Raw genomic sequence first — 23,109 nt, forward strand, 5'->3', positions numbered from 1 at the left:
ACAGATTTTAATTCAAGATGTATTATTAGTATATCAAATAATATCATTTACTTGTAACAAACTATTAGTAACAAATAAAAAATGTGAGGGCCAGATGGTGATGCACCTTGTTAAGCACACACATTACAGTACAGAAAGACCCAGGTTCAAGCCCCTGGTCCCCACCTGCATGGGGAAAGCTTCATGTGTGGTGAAGCATGTTTGCAGGTGTTTATCTTTCTTTTCCCCTGTGTCTTCTCTCTTGATTTCTCTCTGTCCTATCCAACAACAATGACAACAATAATAATAACAACAACAAGGGCAACAAAGGGGGAAAAACATGGCCTCCAGGAGCAGTGGATTTGTAGTGCAGGCACCGAGCCTCAGCGATAACCTTGGAGGCAAAAAAAAAAAAAAAAAAAAAAAACCAACCCTTAATAAACTATTAATATCATTTGCCATTTGTGGACCACTGTTTTTGTAATAGATTGCAATTTATCTACTTAACGATATATTTCTTTTTTCTTTATTATTATTATTTGTCTCCAGGGTTATTGCTGGGGCTTGGTGCCTGAACTACAAATCCACTGCTCCTGGAGACCATTTTCTTTCCGATTTTGTTGCCCTTGTTGTTGTGTTTATTGTTATTGTTGCCATTGCTGTTGTTGGATAGCACAGAGAGAAGTCGAGAGAGGAGGGGAAGACAGAGAGAGGGAGAGAATTATAGATACCTGCAGACCTGCTTCACCGCTTGTGAAGTGACCCCCCTGAAGGGGGGTGCTCATACTGGGATCCTTATGCTGGTCCTTGCGCTTTGCGGCTTAACCCACTGCACTGCCGCCTGGCCCCAACATTATTTCTTTTAACTGTCTTCATTAGTATTGAGGTCTTATTATCATCTTCATCTTACAGAATCCAAAATTCAGGGATACCCAATTTCATCTAGTAAGTATCTACAGCTCTTAAAAGCTTGCACCTTTCTTACTACAAAATCAGTGGTGAACTATTGTCCTTTTATTCATTTCAGTTTAGAATTAGGAATGCATAGGTGTGATTTGGTATTTTAGCTATCCCCCCCAAAACAAAAGAAAAAAGAAAGAAAGAAGAAAACATTTAGCAGGCTTATTCAGTTAGTTTCTGCTAGTAAATTGCTCTGATCTTATTCCCTGAACCCATATGTACTTTGGATGTTAGATTTGAGGATTTGAACCAAGTTCTCTGTAGATTGCATTGAAGCACATTTATGAATTCCGTGATGGCTTTTTCATTAGAGAAAGCACATTTATATCATTAGCAGAAGTATGCATAGTGACCCAGGAGGTAGCAAGCACTGGACTTATAATCATGAGGGTCCACATCCATTTCCCAGTATCACATGTGCTAGAGTGATGCTCTGGTTCTCTCATAAGTAAATACATCTTGGGCTGGGGAGACAGCATAAATGATTCTGCAAAAAACTCTCATGCCTGGGACCTCATGAATCTCTGAGGTCCCAGGTTCAGTCCCCAGCATCACCATAAGCCAGAGTGGAGCAGTGCTCTGGTTTCTTTCTCTCTCTTTATTTTTTAAAAAAATATTTATTCCCTTTTGTTGCCCTTGTTGTTTTATTCTCTGTGTATTTTTTATCTCTCTCTCTCTCTCTCTAACATAAAATAAATATTTAAAAAAGTTCAACTTATAAAAGAAAAACCGGGAGTTGGGTGGTAGTGCAGCGAGTTAAGCGCATGTGGCACAAAGCACAAGGACCGGTATAAGGATCCCAGTTCAAGCCCCCCGGCTCCCCACCTGCAGGGGAGTGGCTTCACAGGCAGTGAAGCAGGTCTGCAAACGTCTATCTTTCTCTCCCCCTGTCTGTCTTCTCCTCCTCTCTCCATTTCTCTCTGTCCTATCCAACAATGACAACATCAATAACAACAACAATAAAGCAACAAGGAAAACAACAAGGGCAACAAAAGTGGATAAACAAATTAATTAATTAAAAAATTAAATAAATAAATTTAAAAAAGAAAAGCCATGCCTCTAATTTTTCTGTGGAAAAAAATATTTCAGATGCTGACTTGGGACGCTGTCTCACAGCAGATGGTCTTTACCTGTATACTACTAACTCTGTTGGAAGAGGAGTAAGCAAATTGGGGTCTGGACTACATGGTACTCTCAGGTCAGTTCTGTGGAATATGTTGAATGACTTGCCTAGAGCATTTTCCTCCTGGGAATATGTGCTGCCTAACATAGACTAAGCAGCAACTACTGAACAATTGATATGACCCCAGTCTTCTCTCACTGACACTTCCCTACTCTTTCTGATACTGCATTTCGGTTTTGTTTTTAACTTTTCAGAGTTTGGTAACCCTAATATCATTGCTTCTTATTAGCGATTCTTCTGTGATCAAGATTATTATTTTTTTATCATCAGGATTTTTATGAACATATCATTGACTTCTCTGTGTTGATGAATGTACATTTCTCTAGCTAGTATGGCTTTTTGTACTTGACTGTGATGTTGCATTAGCAGTGATATTTAGTTGGGACATATAGAATTTGCTGCCCCCTAGGGGGTCGGGTGGTGGCGCAGTGGGTTAAGCGCATGCGGCGCAAAGCGCAGGGACCGGCGTAAGGATCCCGGTTCGAGCCCCCGGCTCCCCACCTGCAGGGGAGTCGCTTCACAGGTGGTGAAGCAGGTCTGCAGGTGTCTATCTTTCTCTCCCCTTCTCTGTCTTCCCCTCCTCTCTCCATTTCTCTCTGTCCTATCCAACAAAGAATTGCGTCAACAAGGGCAATAATAATAACCACAACGAAGCTACAACAAGGGCAACAAAAGGGGGAAAAAAAATGGCCTCCAGGAGCGGTGGATTCATGGTGCAGGCACCGAGCCCAGCAATAACTGTGGAGGAGGAAGGAAGGAAAAAAAAAAAAGAATTTGCTGCCCCCAGCCCCTCCAGTTTAAAAAAAAATATATATATATAGCATTTTTAATCAAACCTTTCCCCCAACTGCTAATCCAATCAATCCACTGTGGAAAATTAATACTTACTACAGTCTTGTTAATCACAAAGTTAATATACTATATCCATTCTCCTTTAGCTATTTTATATACTTTATCATTTTTAAGAATTAGGTAGAAAATGTCTTCTGTGTTTATTGTAGCTCCTTGATTGGGTTTTGGACACAGTGGAGACTCACTCTATATACCTTTCTTTTCCACAGAGGTTTTGTGTACTGCCGCAACGAGGAGCTGGAACCAGGATGGGTTGCTTTTGGCAGTGGCTGTCTTCTCCACCGACCTGTATCTTTTGATAATAAACCTCATTCCCTTTTCCAGATTATTGACCAGAATACCCTTCAGGTAAACAGAAAACTATAGCACTGTCTTTTATATTTTGGAGATATTAAGGAAGCTCCTGATAACAGAAGTGATAAAATTATTGACATGTTTTCCTATTAGAGGGACATCCTTTTTACCCATCATTTGGACATTCTGTTTTTTCTCTAATGTCTTTGAATTATTCTGTGTGATCAGAGTGAATATGCTCTCCAAGGGATTCCACAGCCAAGAACAAACATTTTTATGATTTAACATAAATTAGATGTCCCAGGAGGTGCTTCAGTGGATTAAAGGCTGGACTCCCAAGCATGAAGTCCCTAGTTTAATCCCTGGCATTGCATGTGGCAGACTGATGCACTGGCACACATGCTGTCTCTAATAAGTAAATCTTAAAAAATTAAGAAGTCTAGATAGTCAAAGACGGTAGATGTATTAGTTGTATCTTTTTTAAAAAAAACATATATATATTTAGAGACTGCATCATTTTCCTGTTCAATTTGTTCTAAAACTTTCATGGGAATGGAAAGTTTGGAATGAATGTAGAAATAAATCATTGTGCATTAGGATCAAGATTTCATTTTGGTGTTTCCTTAGCATTCTATGAAAATGTTCATAGGCATTCTTAGGGCACTTGCTACATTATAGTGAAATTGTCTGTTGTCTCAAACTTCTCTCCAAGACTGTACACTTTTAGGTTTGGACCCTGCTCTGCTCCTCTTTGTGTCCCTAGAATATATTAAACTATATAATATCTAAATAGTAACAGTAATAATGTTGACTATCAGTTACCAGTGTGTTTTTCTGTACCACAACCTAGCCTAGGTAATTTATATGTATTTCCCTTTCTGCCTGTGAGGTATAACTATGACAGCATCTGTAAGATGAAGCATCTAAGACTAGGCATATTGTAGGCATTAAGTTAGTGTTTATTATTCAGTGAAGGCATGTAACTCTGAGGTTAAGTCACTTTTCCAAGGCCACACAGCCAGTAATGTCAGTGTGAGAACTTGAACCCATGGTTTTCAACTCTGGAGTATGAGCTCTTTGCAACTTTCTGCTTTCAAACAAAGTTGAACCAAATGGTTAGAGTTCCCATCAGTGTCTAGGGAATGATCACATCCAGGACTTAAGAGGGATATTACATCTCTTCTGCCTATCCTTCTTCCTCTTTCTATTTCCTTATTCCTCCTCCTCTTCCTCTTCCTTTTCTTCCTTCTCCTCCCTCTCCTCTCCTCTTTATTGCTGGGGCTTCATTACTACAGGCTGATCTTTTTCAGATAAAAAGAGAAAGATTGGGGGGGAGACACTATAGCATCCCCCCGCCCCCAGTACAGTGGCACTACTTTGTAATGTACTGGGGACCAGAACCTGGGTCATGCACATGACAAATCAGTATCTTCCCATGTTAACTATCTTGCCAACAGGTCACATCTTTATTGTTATATTGGGGAATAAGTAATAGTTTTCAGTAAGTACAGTTGTTGACACATGGGTAAAATTTCTCATCTCACCATGATAGGCATCTGCAAAACACTCTCACTATCACTCCCACCCTAGGTCCCCCTTTATCATATGTACCAGGACCTGAAACTGCCCCCCACTCCCCTAGAAAGCCAGTCCAAGATCTACTTTATGCCTTTATGCTTCCCCTTTCTGTTTCTCAACTTCTGCCCATGAGTGAGATCTTTCCTTGAAAACAGGGATTGAGTCTCTCACTATCGTGTCTCCAAAGCACATAGTAGATGTTCAACAGTGATTGGATAAGTACATTAACAAGTAGATGCCCAGTTGTCTTTATTTATTATAACTGATGCAGATGAGACCATTTCTTTCTTTCTTTTAGATTTATTTACTGATATATATATATTTGTAGGTATCACCCTTGGAGTTTCATTGCTCCAAGCTGACTTTTTCCAGGGAGAGAGAGAGAGATCGAGAGAGGAGATACCACAGCAACAAAGCTTTCTCCAGTGCAGTGGGATGCCAGGCTCAAACTTTCGTGGTGCTCATGGTAGACCAAGCCCCTTCCCAAGTGAACTATCTCACTACCCCCTGTTGTTCTTGTGTATTTAATTAATATTCATAAATCCATTTAGTACAAAATTTTCAGCAAGCACTGTTTTCCTAGAGCTTTATTTTTAGTAAGTGATTGATGGAACACATGCATATCAGACTCACTGTGTTTAGTGAATACTTTTTTCCTTATTTAAATGTAATTTGAATTAATCATGGTCAGGGGCATGACAGATCAGAGAGAGTACAAGACTTGCATGTGGGCAAGTTGGCTGGTAGCGCAGCGGGTTAAGTGCACGTGGCATAAAGTGCAGGTTCAAGCCCCCCGCTCCTCACCTGCAGGGGAGTCGCTTCATAAGCAGTGAAGCAGGTCTGCAGGCGTCTATCTTTCCCTCCCCCTCTCTGTCTTCCCTTCCTCTCTCCATTTCTCTCTGTCCTATCCAACAACGTCATCAATAATAACTACAACAATAAAACAACAAGGACAACAAAAGGGAATAAATAAATATTTAAAAAATTAAAAAAAGAAAGACTTGCATGTATGTGATCCCAGGTTTGATCCCTGACACCACATATGCTTTAGATGGTGCTCTGGCCTTTTTTCTCTCATGACATAAATTTTTCTAAAAAGAATTTTTTTTGTCTTCTGCAAGATCCACTGTATATACTTAAACAAACAAACAAACAACAAAAACAAAACACGGTTTCACTGCTTTTGAAGCTTCCTCTTTTAACTGGGAGCCTTGCTCATGGTAACGTTTGCATTCTACCAGATATGCCAGCACCTTCAGAAGCCTCCACCCACTGTATAAACTTTCACATTTTATTATTGTTGTGAAATTCACAAGTTATTCTTAGACATAAATACTAGTTTTATTTTAACCAAGAAATCTGCTGAATCTTGGGCTTATAATACCTTTAGTGGTGAACTGATAGACTTAGTCAGATTTTATATTTCACAGTAATTAAGTTTTCCTGCCTTTCACGTCCAGGTGTCCCAGGTGGTGCCAATGCCAGTCAATCACCTCCCTGTCGGCAGCACTATGAGCACCGTTCACCTTTCCTCAGATGGTACTTACTTCTACTGGATCTGGTCTCCTGCCAGTCTGAATGAGAAAACACCAAAGGGACATTCTGTCTTCATGGACATTTTTGAACTTGTGGTAAGTTTTACTTTGTCATTTGTGTTTTTAACAGATATATGTCTATATTCTTTCTTTACATATTGCCTTACACATTTTTTGTCTAGGTAACTTTTTATATTGATAAGATGTAAATGAGACTAAGTTTTCTGAAATATTTTCTGATAGAAGAGTGGAAATAATGATAGTTGATAGTAGACACTGGGGGCTTGAAGTAGAAATGCTCTCGGGTCTTCCTAGAAATGTAGAACTCAACTGCAGTAGCAAAATTAGGGATGGAGGAAGATATTGGAAGTCTTTGAGTGATGACAACTGAAACTAGCTAGATCTTTACTGAATGTTTACTGAGAGCAAAGCAGTGTTGTGTCTCTGTGGTAGGAATATAGTTATGGACAAGATAGATCCTTGCTCCAGTGGAGCTTGTATTTCAGCACTTGTGTAGGTTGGGTTGTGGGGAAGATTAAAAAAAAATTATTGGGGCCAGGCAGTGAGTGGTACACATGGTATGAAGTATTAAGGACCAGCGCTAGGGTTGGGATACTTAACAATACTTTTACTCTGCTCATGAAGCCATTCCCTTTGCATATGGGGAGCAAGGGTTTGAACCATATCCTAGCTCTCTGTAAAGTGTGCACTTAACCAAATGTGCCACCACTTGGACCCCTAATAAATTTTAAATGGGTTAAAACTTGTGGGATATTAATCACCCATCTTACTACCCAGCTGCCTTAGGAGTCTACTAAACTTTATCAGTGCATTTTTTTTCTTTTCTAGTTTCTCAATATCCGCTAATCACTGTCTTTTATTTTTTTTCACTCTCTTTTCTTATGAAAGGTCCCAGCCATTGAGAATCTTTGAATTGATGTGCTAGATGAATGTGTGTACATACTAGCAGAAAAATTATTTTTAAACAGATTTAGCAGCTGCTAAACGGATTTAGATCTTTTTTTTTAAATTTTTAAAAAAATATTTATTTTATTTATTTATTCCCTTTTGTTGCCCTTGTTTTATTGTTGTAGTTATTATTGTTGTTGTCGTTGTTGGATAGGACAGAGAGAAATGGAGAGAGGAGGGGAAGACAGAGAGGAGGAGAGAAAGATAGACACCTGCAGACCTGCTTCACCGCCTGTGAAGCGACTTCCCTGCAGGTGGGGAGCCGGGGTTTGAACCGGGATCCTTAGGCCGATCCTTGTGCTTTGCGCCACCTGCGCTTAACCCGCTGCGCTACAGCCTGACTCCCAACGGATTTAGATCTTTTTCTTGAGAGTAATTGGGAAACCCTAGAAAAGTTTCCCTTTCCCTGATACCCTTCTGTTAAATTAAAAGAAAAAAATCATATCAAAGAAGTACATGCACGCAGATTAAAACTTCAGTAGCATACTCAGGCTCATGATGAAAAGTGAGAGTCCTTGTCCTATCCCAGCATGATTTTCATAGGCTGTGACTCAAAAGGGTTTATTTTTAGTTCTTCTGATAGTTACTTTGATAACCTCCAAATAAAAGGTTTATATTTCCATTTCTTGATGCATGAACACCATGTATTGTATGTTTGGGTTTTTTTTTTTTTCCTATGATGAAAGTATTGTTTGACATCTCCATTCTCTCTTCTTCCTAATAGATTGCATTTGTTTTAATTCTTTATTATTGATATTATTTTTAAAATTTTTTATCAGAGCACTGCTCAGTTTTGATTTATGATCGTACAGGGGATTAAACCTGGGACTTTGGAGCTTCAGGCACAAGAGTTAGCATTTACTATACTATATTTGTTCTTTCCATGCTTTTTTTTAATTTAAGACTTTATTTATTTATTCATGAAGATTGGCAGAGAGAGAGAGGGAAAAACAAACAACAACAACGGAAACCAGGGGCCGGCAGTAGCGCAGCAAGTTAAGCACACATGGTGCAAAGTGTGAGGACCAGCGTAAGGATCCCAGTTCGGGATCCTCCCACTCCCCACCTGCAGGGGGGGTCGCTTCACAGGGTTAGGAATGTCAATTGGTCCAATCTCTGTGGAGAACGGTCTGGAGAACTCTCAGAAGGCTAGAAATGGACCTACCCGATGATCCTGCAATTCCCCTCCTGGGGATAGATCCTAAGGAACCCAACACATCCATCCAAAAAGATCTGTGTACACATATGTTCTTGGCAGCACAATTTGTAATAGCCAAAACCTGGAAGCAACCCAGGTGTCCAACAACAGATAAGTGGCTGAGCAAGTTGTGGTCTATATACACAATGGAATACTACTCAGCTGTTAAAAATGGTGACTTCACCGTTTTCATCCGATCTTGGATGGACCTTGAAAAATTCATGTTGAGTGAAATAAGTCAGAAACAGAAGGATGAATATGGGATGATCTCACTCTCAGGCAGAAGTTGAAAAACAAGATCAGAAAAGAAAACACAAGTAGAACCTGAAATGGAATTGGCATATGACACCAAAGTAAAAGACTCTGGGGTAGGTGGGTGGGTGGGGAGAATACAGGTCCATGAAAGATGATGAATGACATAGTGGGGTTGTATTGTTAAATGGGAATCTGGGGAATGTTATGCATGTACAAACTATTGTATTTACTGTTGAATGTAAAACATTAATTCCCCAATAAAGAAATAAATTATTAAAAAAAAAAAAAACTATGCTCACTGGAAAAAAAAGAAAAGGCCACTAAGAATTATACAGGCACCACACTGTAACCATAATCTGGTGGCAAAAGAAAAAAAAGAAACAGTTAATAGGAAGAACAGGATAAAACTATAAATACTACTAGTGTAAACTGTGAGAAGATAATTGCTTTTATAAGTGGAACAGCATGTCACTAAAAAGAGCTATCAAAGAGTGAGAAATAGCTCCTGCAAATTGGATCTATAATCGTCAGAATTTAAAAAAAAAGGGAAGGGGCCAGGTGGTGGCACACCTGGTTGAGCACTCATGTTAACTTGTGCAAGGACTTAGGTTCACACTCCCAGTCCTCACCTCTGAGAAATGGGGGAAAGCTTCACTAGTGGTGTAGCCATCCTGTAGTTGTGTTTCTCTTCTTTTCTATTTTCCCTCTGAACTTCTCTCTGTCTTACAAATACATAAATAAAATAAAAAATATAAAAAAGTTAAAGAATGTATGGAAAAATAAAAGGGTTAAAGAAATCTACAAAAAAAAGTACAAGTAGATAAGGGACAATAAGTATGAAAGATGACATATTTAGTGGACTAATTCATGTACCCTCTGAGTCAGCAGACAACTCATCTGATAAGAGTGCACCTTACCACATGAGTGCTCAAGGTTTCAGCCAGAGTGGCAGATGGGAGTAAAGTGGCAGTGGGGAAAGCTTCACAAAGGTGGAGCAGTGTTTTTATGCCTGGTCTTGTCGCTTTGTATCTCCTAATTTTAAAAGAATAAAGTTCTATTATTGCATTCTCTGTAAAGAGAGCAGAGACAATAAAGAGGAGGGATGATCATATATTGCAGTACCAGTGGACTATGTTCGAGGAAGATATCAGTTAGTTGAAGGCGGGTATGGCACACCGACACCTGTCATAAGGAGATAAATTGTACACATCTGACAGCAGCTGTTTTGGTAATCATAATTTATTGTGATCAAAATTAAAAAATGAATCTAGTGCAAGGAAAATGTCAAACTGAAGGCCACTGGTGCCTAGATTAAAGGCATCTGATGCAGTGAATGAAACCACCACAGCCTTACACATCATTATGAGAGTTCAGATTATCAGGAATAAAGAGGATTCTAAAGCTTCCAGAAATAAAATAAGATAATGTACAAATGATAAGGAGTCAGAAAAAACAGCAGGCTTATTTTACGTTACATAAAAATGAGCAGTGCTTTTAGAATTCTGAAGGATAGTGATTTCTTGTTTTTAACCAGAGCACTGTTCAGCTCTGGGTTATGGTGGTCCTGGGGATTGAACTTGGGACTTTGGAGCCTCAGCCATGAGAGTCTGTTTACATAACCATTATGCTATCTACCCTCCACCCAGGACAGTGATTTCTAACCCAGAAGTCAGTATTCAACTGTAGTATCAATCAAGTGTAAGAAACAGTATTTTCAGACATGGTTATGCAATCAAAAGTCCACACTTGCCTGCAGGTAGGATTTAACTCAAATAGCCTATGTCAGCAGCATGAAATGAAAAGTTTGGGAAGAAAGAGAGCTTTAAATTATAAGGACATCTTCTTGAGTCATTTTGGGTCCTGAATCACTGACTACAAGAAAACTTTTTGGAGACAGTTGAATTTGAATATGAGGTAAGGATTAGGTGAAACCCTGAGGCACTATTCTTAAAGTATACCAATGACATTGTGGTTATATAAGAAATATCTGCATTTTTAAGGATCTGTTAGTATTCAGAAGTGGAATTACATGATGTCTAGGATAAGTTTTTAAATGCTTGAGGACAAAAAACAAGGTGAATAGGTTAAAATGATCTTTCAGTAGCTGAATAATAGTTGACTCTGAATGATGGATATATGAGTTTCATTATACTAATTTTCATTTTTGCATGTGTTTGAAATTTTTTTACTAACTAAAAAAATTTTAAGCTTTACCATTCATTAGTTTAACAGCCTCAAAATTGCTGATTTGAGAGGATAAACATATATTTGGCTTGCTTCATACGGTACTTTAGCAGAGTGGAACATTGTATAGCTAATAAAAAGTGTGAGGCATATCTACATAGAATGAAATAGAATAATGTTGGGGGCTGGGTGTTGGCACACCTGGTTGAGCGCACATGTTACAATGCACAAGGCCCCAGGTTTGAGCCCCCGGTCCCCACCTGCAGGGGGAAAGCTTTGCGAGTGGTGAAGCAGGGCTGCAGGTGACTTTCTGTCACTTTCTCTCATTATTTTCCCCTTTCCTCTGGATTTCTGACTGTCTCTATCCAATAAGTAAATATATAAATAAATATAATTAAAAAAAAGAAATGGAATAATGTCCAAATTCTATTGTTTAGTACAGAAAACTTGGTTCAGAAAGCTAGTGTATTTGCTACCTTCTATGTAATAAAAATTGGGAGCAGTGGTGGATCTTTTTCTCTAATTGTTCTCTATTTTAACAGCCTTTCTCTCTCAGTGAATCATTCACCATACGCAAATATGAATTTTTCATGTTGAACAAATAAAAACAACTCCCTTGGCTTATAGCTTCCTCCACTGTCTAATGTTTAACTTACCCTTACAGCAAAAATTCTGGAAAGAATATACAATCTGCCTCCATATCTATGAATTCCATATCTACAGATTCACACTGCAAATCGAAAATCCACATTATGGTAGTCTAGGAGATGGCATAGTAGATAAAGCATTGGACTCTCAAGCAGGAGGTTCTGAGTTTGATTCCTAGCAGTACATGTACCAGAGTGGTGGCTGGTTATTTCTCTCTCCTCCTGTTTTTCTCATTAATAAATGAATAAGATAAAAAAAAAGAAAATCCACATTATGTAGGTAGGCTCAACTTTTTTCTTTGGCATTATTCTTTAAACAGTATAACTTAATGTTTTTTTTTTTACATAGCATATATTTACTATTTGGTATTCTGAATAATTTAGAAATGATTTAATGTGCAGATAAGGATGTGATAGCTATAAATTTTTTTTAACTTAAAATGTTATTTATTCTCTTTTGTTGCCCTTGTTGTTTTATTGTTGTATTTATTATTGTTGTAGTTATTGATGTTGTTGTTGGATAGGACAGAGAGAAATGGAGAGAGGAGGGGAAGACAGAGAGGGGGAGAGAAAGATAGACACCTGCAGACCTGCTTCACCACCTGTGAATCGACTCCCCTGCAGGTGGGGAGCTGGGGGCTCGAACCAGGATCCTTACGCTAGCTTTGCGCTATGTGAAGCGGGAAAAGTGGAAGGTTAGACAGAAAGCAGATTAGCTAAGTGCTGGGCTGTGGGAGAATGGGAGGGGACTGCTTGGGGATGATGAGAACTCTTTCTGTATTTATTTATATATTTATTTATTCACCCTGTGAAGGGACTCCCCTGCAGGTGGGGAGCCGGGATCCTTATGCAGTCCTTGCGCTGGTCCTTTTACTTTGTGCCACGTGTGCTACTGCCCGACTCCCGATACTTATTTTTTAAATCATTTTTATTTTATAGGACAGAGAGAAATTGAAAGGGAGAAAGAAAGAGACACCTACAGCACTGTTTGATTGCTTGTGAAATTTTGCCCCACAGGTGGAGACTTGGGCCATGAACTTGGGTCCTTGCACATGGTAAAGTGTGTGCTCAACTGGGTGCACCACCGCCCAGCCCTTGCTATAACATTTATATAAAGAACTTGAGTATCCACAGTTCTGGTGTGGGGGAAGGTATCTTGGTCTGATTGCCTGTGGATACCAGGGCTGATTGTAATCTTACTGTCTTATTTCCTTTCCTTCGATTCTCTCATGAACCTTGCTACAGTGAACCCTGCATCCTCTGCGCACCACTGAAATAGCTTTTACCAAGCTCACCAGTTACTCCCACATCACTTAATTTGAGATCAAACTCAGTTGTCTTTTTAAAAAAAATTTGTTATTGGATAGAGACAGAGAGAAATTGAGAGAAAGGGGGAGATAGAGATAGAGAGGAAGAGAGACAGAGAGATGCCTGCAGACCAGCTTCACCGCCTGTGAAGCAACTCCCCTGCAGGTGGGGAGCTGGGGGCTCAAACCAGGATCCTAACAGGTCCTTGCGCTTTGTGCCACGTGCGCTTAACCCGCTGTGCTACCGCCAGACTCCCTCCTCAGTTGTCTTTTTATTGGACTTAAAACATATATATATTCATTCATTCATTCCCTTTTGTTGCCCTGTTGTTATTGGACTTTTTGGTAGCCTTATATGATATGTCACCCCCCATTCATGAATCTTTCCACTTGTCTTTTGTGACAACCATAGGGCTTCTGTCATTGGTTGTTCCTTCCTGTCTCTCATTCCTACAGTTGCACTTGCCAGGACGTCTTCTGTCTGCCCCGCTCATGCTTACTCATTTGTCTTATTCAATACATGACTTTAAACACTTCTGTATACTGATACTTAAATTTACTTCTTTGCCAAAACCTGTCCCTGGAACTTTGGATGCATATTATGTGGGTGTTTGTAAATGCATAGAATAGGAGACATTTCCAGTTGGAAGTTTTATCATCATCTCAAGTTACCTATGTTTCCAGCCAAATGTCTGTCCCCCTTCCCTCAGTCTTTCCTTTCTTTCTTTCTTTCTTCCTTTCTTTCAAATATATATTTATTCATGAGAAAAATAGGAGGAGAAAGAGAAAGAACCAAACATCACTCTGGTACAACATGTGCTGCTGGGGATCAAACCTCATGAGAATTCTCATGGTTGAGAATACAACACATTATCCACTGTGCCACCTCCCAGGCCATACCCCCGGTCTTTTCCATTTTTAGTTAATGGTGTCTGTGTCCTACCAGATCTTTTGTTCTCATTCTTGGCATTTTCCTCTCCTCTATTTTTTTTTTTCCTGCCAAGACTTTATTTCCATGTGATTTCACTGATCCCACCAGATTTTTTTTCCAGTTAGAGGGGGAGAGACAGAAAGAAGAAACACCACAGAACCAGCCTACTACTTCTAGAGCGTCCCCTCTGCATGGTGCCTCCATGTGCCATGGGACTTTAACCTAGGTCCTCACTCTACTGGGTGGAATATCTCTTGGTCCTGATGCTTCTTTTCTTTTATTTCCAAATTCCTTGTCTAGTCAGTAAGTGCTGTCTGCTATATGTCCATCATATGTCTTCAATTTCACTACCTCTATAAAGGTTTGGGTTCTTTTATTTCCTTTATTTATTTGATAGAGACAGCCAGAAACAGAGAAAGGGGAATATAGAGAGGGAAAGAGACTGACAGACAGTACTGCTTCACTACTACAGTACTGCTTCACTACTCCTGAAACTTTCCCCCTGCAAGTGGGGGTAGGGGGGCTTAAACCTGGGTCCTTTTGCATTGTAGCATGTGTGCTCAATCAGCTGTGCCACCATCTAGCCCTCCAAAATAAAAATCTTTAAATGAATACCTATATAAACTTTTTTTCCTGCCCCACTAGGGAAAGAGAGAGACAGGTTGGGAGTATGATCTACCTGCCAATGCCCATGTTCAGCGGGGAAGCAATTATAGAAACCAGACCTTCCACTTTCTGTACTCCATAATGACCCTTGGTCCATGCTCCCAGAGGGACAAAGAATAGGAAAGCTATTAGGGGAGAGAATGGGATACAGAGTTCTGGTGGTGGGAATTGTGTGGAGTTGGACCCCTTTTATCCTATAGTTTTTGTCAGTTTTTGTCCTTTTTATAAATAAAAATTATAGTAAAAAATAAGAGCATGAAAAAAAATTTTGGGTTCTGTCTTCACCCCTATTCTGTACCTGCCACTCTCCTGCAGTTTACCATAGTCTAGCTGTAGCTGGCTTCTTTGATGTGCAGTATTATTAAATGTACTCCCATCCTGTGGCCTGGGATGTCATCATGCAGCTAACCCACACTTGTGGGTAGCTTTTCCATGTCCTCTAACATGTCTTAGATCTCTGCTTAAATATCACCTGTCAGAAAGATCTTTCTTGGGTGAGGGTAGATAACATAATGGTTATGCAAACAGACTCTCATACCTGATGCTCCAAAGTCCCAGGTTCAATCCACCATAGACTAGAGCTGAGCAGTGCTTTGGTAGGAAAAAAAAAAAAAAAAAAAAAGGCCATTCTCAGCATTCTGTGTAAAGAATGTGCAGATCGGCAGAAGAGCTTTATGGATGGTGAAAATAATAACATGTCCAGTGGCAAAAGAACAGGTAAAATAATGAGAGAAGGGTGAGTGATGAGAGACAACCCTGGTGAAGAAGATAGTTTGTCTTTTTTTTAAATATTTATTTATTTATTCCCTTTTGTTGCCATTGTTTTATTGTTGTTGTTATTGATGCCATTGTTGCTGGGTAGGACAGAGAGAAATGGAGAGAGGAGGGGAAGACAGAGAGGAGGAGAGAAAGACACCTGCAGACCTGCCTCAACGCTTGTGAAGCAACTCCCCTGCAGGTGGGGAGCCAGGGGCTCAAAACGGGATCCCGCCGGTCCTTGTGCTTTGCGCCAGGTGCACTTAACCCGCTGCACTACCACCCGACTCCCGACAGCTTGTCTTTTTACCAGAACAGCACTCAGCTCTGGCTGTTAATGGTGCTGGGGCTTGAACCTGGGAACTCTCTCATGCAAGTTCAGCATGCTACCATGGTACATTTCCCTGGCTAAGATCTTGACATTTTATTTAGAGTGACATGAGTTTGTTTTTTTTAATTTTATTTTATTAGTGACTTAGTATTGATTTACAAAATTATAAGATATAACGGGTATAATTCCACACCATTCCCACCACCAGAGTTTATATCACGATTCCCTTCATTGGAATCTACAGCAGTTCTCCCAAGGTTGCAGATATGGGTTCACTATTATTTCTACAACTATCTATTTATATTTGTTTATTTTTGCCCATTTTCCCTCCATAGTGCCATATCTTTTTCCTTTCTAAGTCACACCTACACCCATTGCTAGTTCCAGATGTTCTCCCTTTTTTCCTCTTCTCTCTCCCTGTCCTGATGTAATTGGAGCTCAGAGACTTCTGTTGTCCTTCCCTAACATTTCTCCTCCTCTGAGAGTATGGATTAAATTCTTTATGGAGTACAGAAGATGGGAGGTCTGGCTTCTGTAATTGCTTTTCCACCAGGCACAGACGTTGGCAGCTCGATCCATATTCCTAGCCTATTTCTGTCTTTCCATAGTGGGATAGGGCTTTGCAGAGGTGAGGTACTGGGATACATTGGTGAGGTCATCTGCTCGGGGAACTGACATGAGTTTTCTGAGCAGGATTTAATTGTAAATGTTCACTGAAACTTTTTGGGTTGAGACAAGAGTAAAGTAAGATTTGAAAATTCCTAAGAGACTAAAATCTCAGGGAGATAGTGCAGCAGCAGGACACAGGCTTTGTGCATGGCTTGACACCTGGCTCCACATACGCCTGAACTGAGCAGTCTTCTCTCTTTCTCTCACTCTGTATCTCTCTTGATGTCTTTCTCATAAACAAAAGCCATTACAAATGGGCTATTTTTAAAATTGCTTTATTTATTTTTATTATTTCTTTTCTTTTTTGAAATTTTATTAGTGATTTAATATTAATTCACAAAGTTACATGTCAACGGGGTATAATTCCACACCATTCCCACCACCAGAGTTCTGAATCTTCAGTCTCCCCACTACAAGCCACTGCAGTTCCCCTAAGGTTGTAGACATGGCCAACTATCATCTCTACAACTGTCTACATTTATACATGATCGCCCCCTTTTTCTTCCAGATCCAATCCTCTCTTCCCCTCCAAGCCACTCACTCATGATACCTTTACTACCTCTGTATGTCCCTCCCCTTCCTTCTCTCTCTCTCCAGGTACTGATGGAGCTGGAGTTCAGAGCCTTCTTCTATCACTTCTCCCCTGCTGGATGTATGGGTCAATGTTGTTTTTGGGGTGCAGAAGGTAGAAATTCTGGCTTCTGTAATTACTTCTCTGCTGGATGTGGGCATTGGCTGATGGATCCATAACCCCCAGCCTGTTTCTGTCTTTCCCCAGTGGGCCAGAGCTAGGGAGAGGTGAGGTTTCAGGACACACTGGTGAGGTCATCTTCCAGGGATAGGAGGTGGGGAGAGGGAGAGGAAGATGGAGAGGGAGAGGGAGAGAGAAGCAGATGGAGAGAGGACTAGGCATCACTCTGGTACATGTGCTGCCAGGGATCAAACTCAGGACCGCATGCTTGAAACGCTTTATCTACTGCGCCACCTCATGGACCACATAAAGGAGCTATTTTCTTTTTTTAAAGAAAGCTATAGGATAGACTTGAGAGATAAGCTAAATATATATGTATTGTGTAGCTCTTTGATCAATAATCAGACAAAAATATAAAAAATTATTTTTGAGAATATTGAAGATATTTAATAATGGACTCAATGTTGGATATGTGGGAGGGACTAAATGGATCTTTACTACCAGGACACATACACTGGGAACTGCCTGTATTAACAGTCTACCACATGAGCCACAGACCTGCTGAAGCTCATGACACGTCTCTGCTTCCAAATCCTTTTTTTTTTTTTTTTTGCCTCCAGGGTTATTGTTGGGGTTCAGTGCCTGCATCATGAATCCACTGCTCCTGGAGGCCATTTTTTTCTCCTGCTTTTATTGCCCTTGTTGTGGTTATTATTGTTGTTGATGTCATTCGTTGTTGGATAGGACAGAGAGAAATGGAGAGAGGAGGGGACGATAGGGGGAGAGAAAGATAGACACCTGTAGACCTGCTTCACTGCCTGTGAAACAACTCCCCTGCAGGTGGGGAGCCAGGGGCTTGAACCGGGGTCCTTATGCCGGTCTTTGTGCTTTGCGCCACCTGCGTTTAACCTGCTGCACTACCACCAGACTCCCTCTGCTTCCAAATCTTCTGTAGCTCTCGTCTTCTTCTTTAGAATAAATTTACATCTTCACCTTCGGTCTGTTCTGAAAGTTTTTCCTATTTCCAACTGCTGTTTATTAGATATATTTAGTGACAACTTTACTGCTATTTGTCCTGTTGATGTCTCTTACTAAATATATGATCAGATCATAACAGACACATCACATCCCTTCCTCCTATTCTCTAAGTATTTTATTTAAATTATGATCCAAATGACTAAGAGGTCCTTTATTCATCTAGTATTTATCTTTTTGCTTTGTCTGGGTAGCAGGCAAGTAAACAGTAGGGCCAGGATAAGGCTCATTCACCACTGTCTGTCTGATCATGTGCTTGACCCTGGATATGAACCTAACACTCAGAAGCACCATGGATGGTGGTGTCTTTCCTCTCATTCTCCCTTCCATCTCTAAAAGAAAAAACTGCCTTAGGGTGGCCCTTGAGCTGTAGAACTGCATATATCTGAGGCCCTGGTTTTGTTCCTGAGCGCTACATTAGAAAGAAGAAGAAAAAGGGAGCTGGGTGGTGGATTACCAGGTTAAGTGCACACATTACCATGTGCAACGAGCCAGGTTCATGCCCCTGCTCCTCGTCTGTAAGGGGGAGGCTTCATGAGTGGCCAATCAAGTACTGAAGGTGCCTGTCAGGAGCAGTGGATTCATAGTGCAGGTACCAACCTTGGGACTTTTGAGCCCCAGTATGAGAGTCTCTTTGCATATCATATGTTATCTGTCCTCTGCCCTGATTTTCTTATAGTGTCAGACTGGGAAATACTTTGAATGCTATGATGAAAATAATTGAGTTTTTACCTTTGTGGCTTTTAAAGGGTGACAGAATTGTGTGATGTAAGTAAAATTGTAAGTTTTTTCCCCCTTTTTTTTAATTGCTGCTGCTGTTGTTATTGATGTTGTTGTTGTTGGATAGGACAGAGAGAAATGGAGAGAGGAGGGGAAGACAGAGAGGGAGAGAGAAAGATAGACACCTGCAGACCTGCTTCACTGCCTGTGAAGCGACTCCCCTGCAGGTGGGGAGCCAGGGGCTTGAACTGGGATCTTCCTGCTGGTCCTTGTACTTTGCGCCACATGCGCTTAACCCGCTGTGCTACTGCCCAGCTCCCCCCCCTTTTTTTTTCCATTTTAACCAGAGCACTGCTCAGCTTTGATTTATGTTGGTGTGGGGGCATGAGAATCCCTTTTCCTACCCATTATGCTATTTACCCCTGCCGAAAGTAGAATTATGTAAAGAAGAGATTAATTTAACAGGACAGGTGTAATGATGTAGTGATATGTGGATGCTTTACATTTTTAGCTCACAGTAGGCTATTTAAGAGGAAATATTTAGGAGTGGGAGGCAGTTAGAAAAATAGAACTTTATATGTCAGTAGCAAGGATAAGGATGGTTCTGTGCATGGAAATGCAGGAGTCTCTGCAGAGAAATGAATTGGATTTGCGCAAGGGCATTGTTTTGTGGATTCAGCAAGCCAAGTGTTTATTGGCTAGCCCCTCAGTGTTACAGTGAACAGGACAGGCAAGTGCTTGCTCTCAGGAAGCTGGCATGCAGTTGGGTTGGGAGAAGAGTAGGCCATATAAGAGCAGACAGTAAATGAACTAATGAGTAAGATCATTTCAGAAAGTAGCAAGTGTTGTGCAGATAACAAAACTGCTCTGGCTTGCAGGGGAAGAGTTGGAGGAGTTGGTAACATTCTATCCTAGACCTGAAAGATGGGGAAGCTCTAGGGGCAGAATGTTCTAGGAGAGGTTTTGTTTGTTTTAGAGATAAATGGGGGTGGAAGGGAGAGAAATAAGACAGACACACACTAAAGCAACAAAGATGCCTTCAATGCAGTGGGGTCCAGCCTCGAACTTTGGTCACACAGGTGGCAAAGCAGTGCATTACCCCAACTGAACTATTTCACCAGCCCAGGGAGATTTTTTGGATATAGAAGCAAGGCCTGATCCTATGCAAGTTCTTGCTTAGGTAGATGAAGATGTGGAGCCCACAGAGCAGAGGTGGGCGAAAGAGGGAAAGGACTCCGTTGGCTTTACTTACAAGTATAGTGTCTTACATGTAGGTAGGTACATACTCATGTGAAAAGGGACTGTGGAAATAATGAAAAGGAATTGTGTATTATCACCAAACCTAAGGAAAGGGTATTCCAAGAATGTCAATAGCCATGGCATGATATACAAGTAAGTCAAGGAATAAAATTGATGGTTTTTCTTTTAGGTTACTCAGATCATCTAGAATGTTCAACACTGGAGCATTCTGAATTTAGAGAACAAGCTGAGGGGCTGGGTGCCCAGGTGGCGCACTGGGTTAAGCACATAAAGTACACAGACCCACGCAAGGATCCCAGTTCCAGTCCCTGGTTCCCCTTTTGTGGGGGGGTGTGTGTCACTTCATAAGCAGTGAAGCAGGTCTGCAGGTGTCTTTCTCTCTCCCTGTCTATCTCCCTCTCCTCTCTTAATTTCTCTCTGTCTTATCCAATAAAAAAAAAAAAAGGAAGGAAGGAAGGAAGGAAGGAAGGAAGGAAGGAAGGAAGGAAGAAATGGCCTCGAGGAGCAGTGAATTCCTAGTGCCAGCACTGAGCCCCAGCAATAACCCTGGAGAGAGAGAACAAGCTGAGAAGTATTGAAAAGCACAAGTGAGGAAATAAAAATAGCATTTTTGGATTTTAAGAACTCCTTTTCTTTATCATTTGCAAAGCCACCTTGGGGATCTTTCCTAGCTCTGTTCCTGAATTCACTTGCTTTCTTTGTTTTATTTATTTATTTTTATTACAAACCCTTCCCTTTGGATTCCTTCTTTGCTTTTTATTTCCTTTTGTTTGCTTCCTCCCTTCCCTATATGCCTTCCCACTGTGTATTTCCATTCTATTTTGTCTCCATGATCATTGCTACTGTCTAGCTCTCCCCACTTTTGCTGGTAGGACCAGTATCTGAGATTCCAGCCAGATACAGAAGCCTGGAACTAGGAAGGGGGCAGTAGAGAAAAGACTGTATGAGAAGTCTGACAGTGAACAGGAGTAGAGAAAAGGGGTGATTTTTTTTTTAATGGACTAGAGAGATTTTGCTTACAAGGAAATAGTTAGGAGTGGGAGGCAGTTAGAAAAACAGAACTCAGAGACCTTGACTATTTGAACACAAGGGAAAGAAATTCAGTAGAGTCCTTGATGGTAAAGGATGGAAGGAAGTTAACTAAGGGAGCAGGTAGAGAGGATGCAGGAAAGCTCAGGCTCAAGGCATAAATGAGAGATTTAACGTTTACATGAGGCGAAGTGCTTCTTATAAGAAGGTTGGCTGATGAAGCTGGACATTGAGTTGGGCGAGAGATGAATGGGAACAGCTTACATTAAGTGAGATGCATCTTTTTAGCAATAAAGAAAGCCAGGTGCTGAAATCCAGGCTCAAATTGGTAAAGGAATTTTGGGATCACTGTTTCAGAGACTTTTCTGGGGAATAATCAAATGATGAATGAAGAGCTGCCAGGCAGCAGCAAGGATCCAGTTGAGGTTGGCATGTCTTTCTAGCAGATAAAGTGCGTCTCCAGGATTGCACTGCCAGCACACAAGCTGCTGGGGCTGATGTTAACTGCTGTTAATACAGAATTTGGATTTTAGCCACTAATTATATTTCAGGAAGACATTATCCTCCTAGCTGTACTTAATAGTAAATCACACACGGATTGATTTGTTTTTCTCTTATCTTGTACCTGCCAGAAGCTTGTAATTAGTGAGAGCTAGCTGCCTATGAAATTCACTAAAGGAATTTTAATAAACAACTTTCACAGAACCTATTAAACTTGGCTCATTACTTTTAGAATTTGGATTATTATGAATAATGAAAGCTCTCAACCTTAGCATAGCCTTTTGTTCTCAGTAGTTTCTGTAGAGCACTTAAGTTTTGAGGTCCACAGCTATCGAGGTAGTTTTTCAAGTGTTTTTGAGCAACTAGTTCACAAGAATGTAATTCTTAGGTAGAAATTCACTGAATAGGTGGAAGCCGGTATCACTTAATTATCTTTTTTTTTTTTTTTAAATACTAGGTTGAATGTGGTGTGATTGTAGCCAATCCGCTCCAGGAACGTACAATTCTTATGAGAAAAGAGGGTGAGTCTGCAAAAAGCATTAATGAGATGCTTCTGAGCAGACTGTCACGGTACAGAGCCTCCCCATCAGCAACACTGGCTGCCCTTACTGGCTCTACCATCTCCAACACTCTGAAAGAGGACCAAGCAGGTATGCTGCCCTTTGCTCACATGATCTATTTACTGTGTGCATTTCTGCTCAGCAGTGTAAAATTTGCAAAACCATATCTTTTTATAGGAATTTTAGGTTCACAGTAAAAACCAAGGGGGAAATTTCCAATATACATCCTCCCCTTCACATGTATAACTTCCCTCATCATCAACATTCCCTACTAGAAGGGTCATGTGTTATAATTGGTAAACCAGCAGTCCCACACCATCTCCACCCAATGTCCACAGTTCATTCACTCTTAAAGTTGCATATTCTGTGGGTTTGCCTAAATGTATAGTAACTTCAGGGGCCAGGTGGTGGTGCACCTGGTTAAGCACACACATTACAGTTCACAAGGACCCAGGTTCAGGGAGTCAGGCAGTAGCGCAGCGGGTTAAGCAAACATGGCACAAGGACCCAGGTTCAAACCTCTGGTCCCCACCTGCAGGGAGAAAGCTTCATGAGTGGTGAAACAGAGCTGCAGGCGTCTCTGTCTTTTCCTTTCTCTACCCCCCCTTCAACTTCTCTCTGTCTCTATCCACTAATAAATAAGTAAATACTTAAAAGACATTAAAATATATAGTAACTTCTATTCATTATTGTAGAATTTCTGCTGCAAAAATCCTTTGTCATCCCTCCCCACCCACCAACCTTTTTATTCTTTTTCAAGAGTGTCATAAACAGAATCATACAGTTTGTAGTCTTTTTAGATTGACTTCTCCCATCCAAGTACTAACGAGGCCTGACCCTGCTTAGCTTCCGAGATCAGATGAGATCGGGTGTGTTCAGGGTGGTATGGCCGTAGATTAGATTGACTTCTTTCACTTAGCAATATGCACTGAAGTTCCTCTGTGTCTTCATGCATTCAGCTTGGGATTAGTGATGGCTGCCTTTGGAACTAGGCAACACTTTTTACCCGGTATCATACA

General features: G+C 40.6%; 1 protein-coding gene across 5 annotated transcripts in view; it reads left to right on the plus strand.

Moving 5' to 3' along the window:
• The window catches only part of HECTD4 (HECT domain E3 ubiquitin protein ligase 4), a 224,176-nt gene that overhangs the window by 71,849 nt on the left and 129,218 nt on the right, over positions 1-23,109 (plus strand). For all 5 annotated transcript variants that reach the window (XM_060193062.1, XM_060193063.1, XM_060193065.1 and 2 more), the window contains exons 5-8: positions 2,029-2,137; positions 3,184-3,322; positions 6,307-6,477; positions 21,988-22,180. In XM_060193062.1, coding sequence (XP_060049045.1) covers positions 2,029-2,137; positions 3,184-3,322; positions 6,307-6,477; positions 21,988-22,180 — 612 coding nt within the window. The remainder of the gene's footprint in view (positions 1-2,028; positions 2,138-3,183; positions 3,323-6,306; positions 6,478-21,987; positions 22,181-23,109) is intronic.

This window comes from Erinaceus europaeus, chromosome 6 (assembly GCF_950295315.1).
Source record: "Erinaceus europaeus chromosome 6, mEriEur2.1, whole genome shotgun sequence".
Taxonomy (NCBI): domain Eukaryota; kingdom Metazoa; phylum Chordata; class Mammalia; order Eulipotyphla; family Erinaceidae; genus Erinaceus; species Erinaceus europaeus.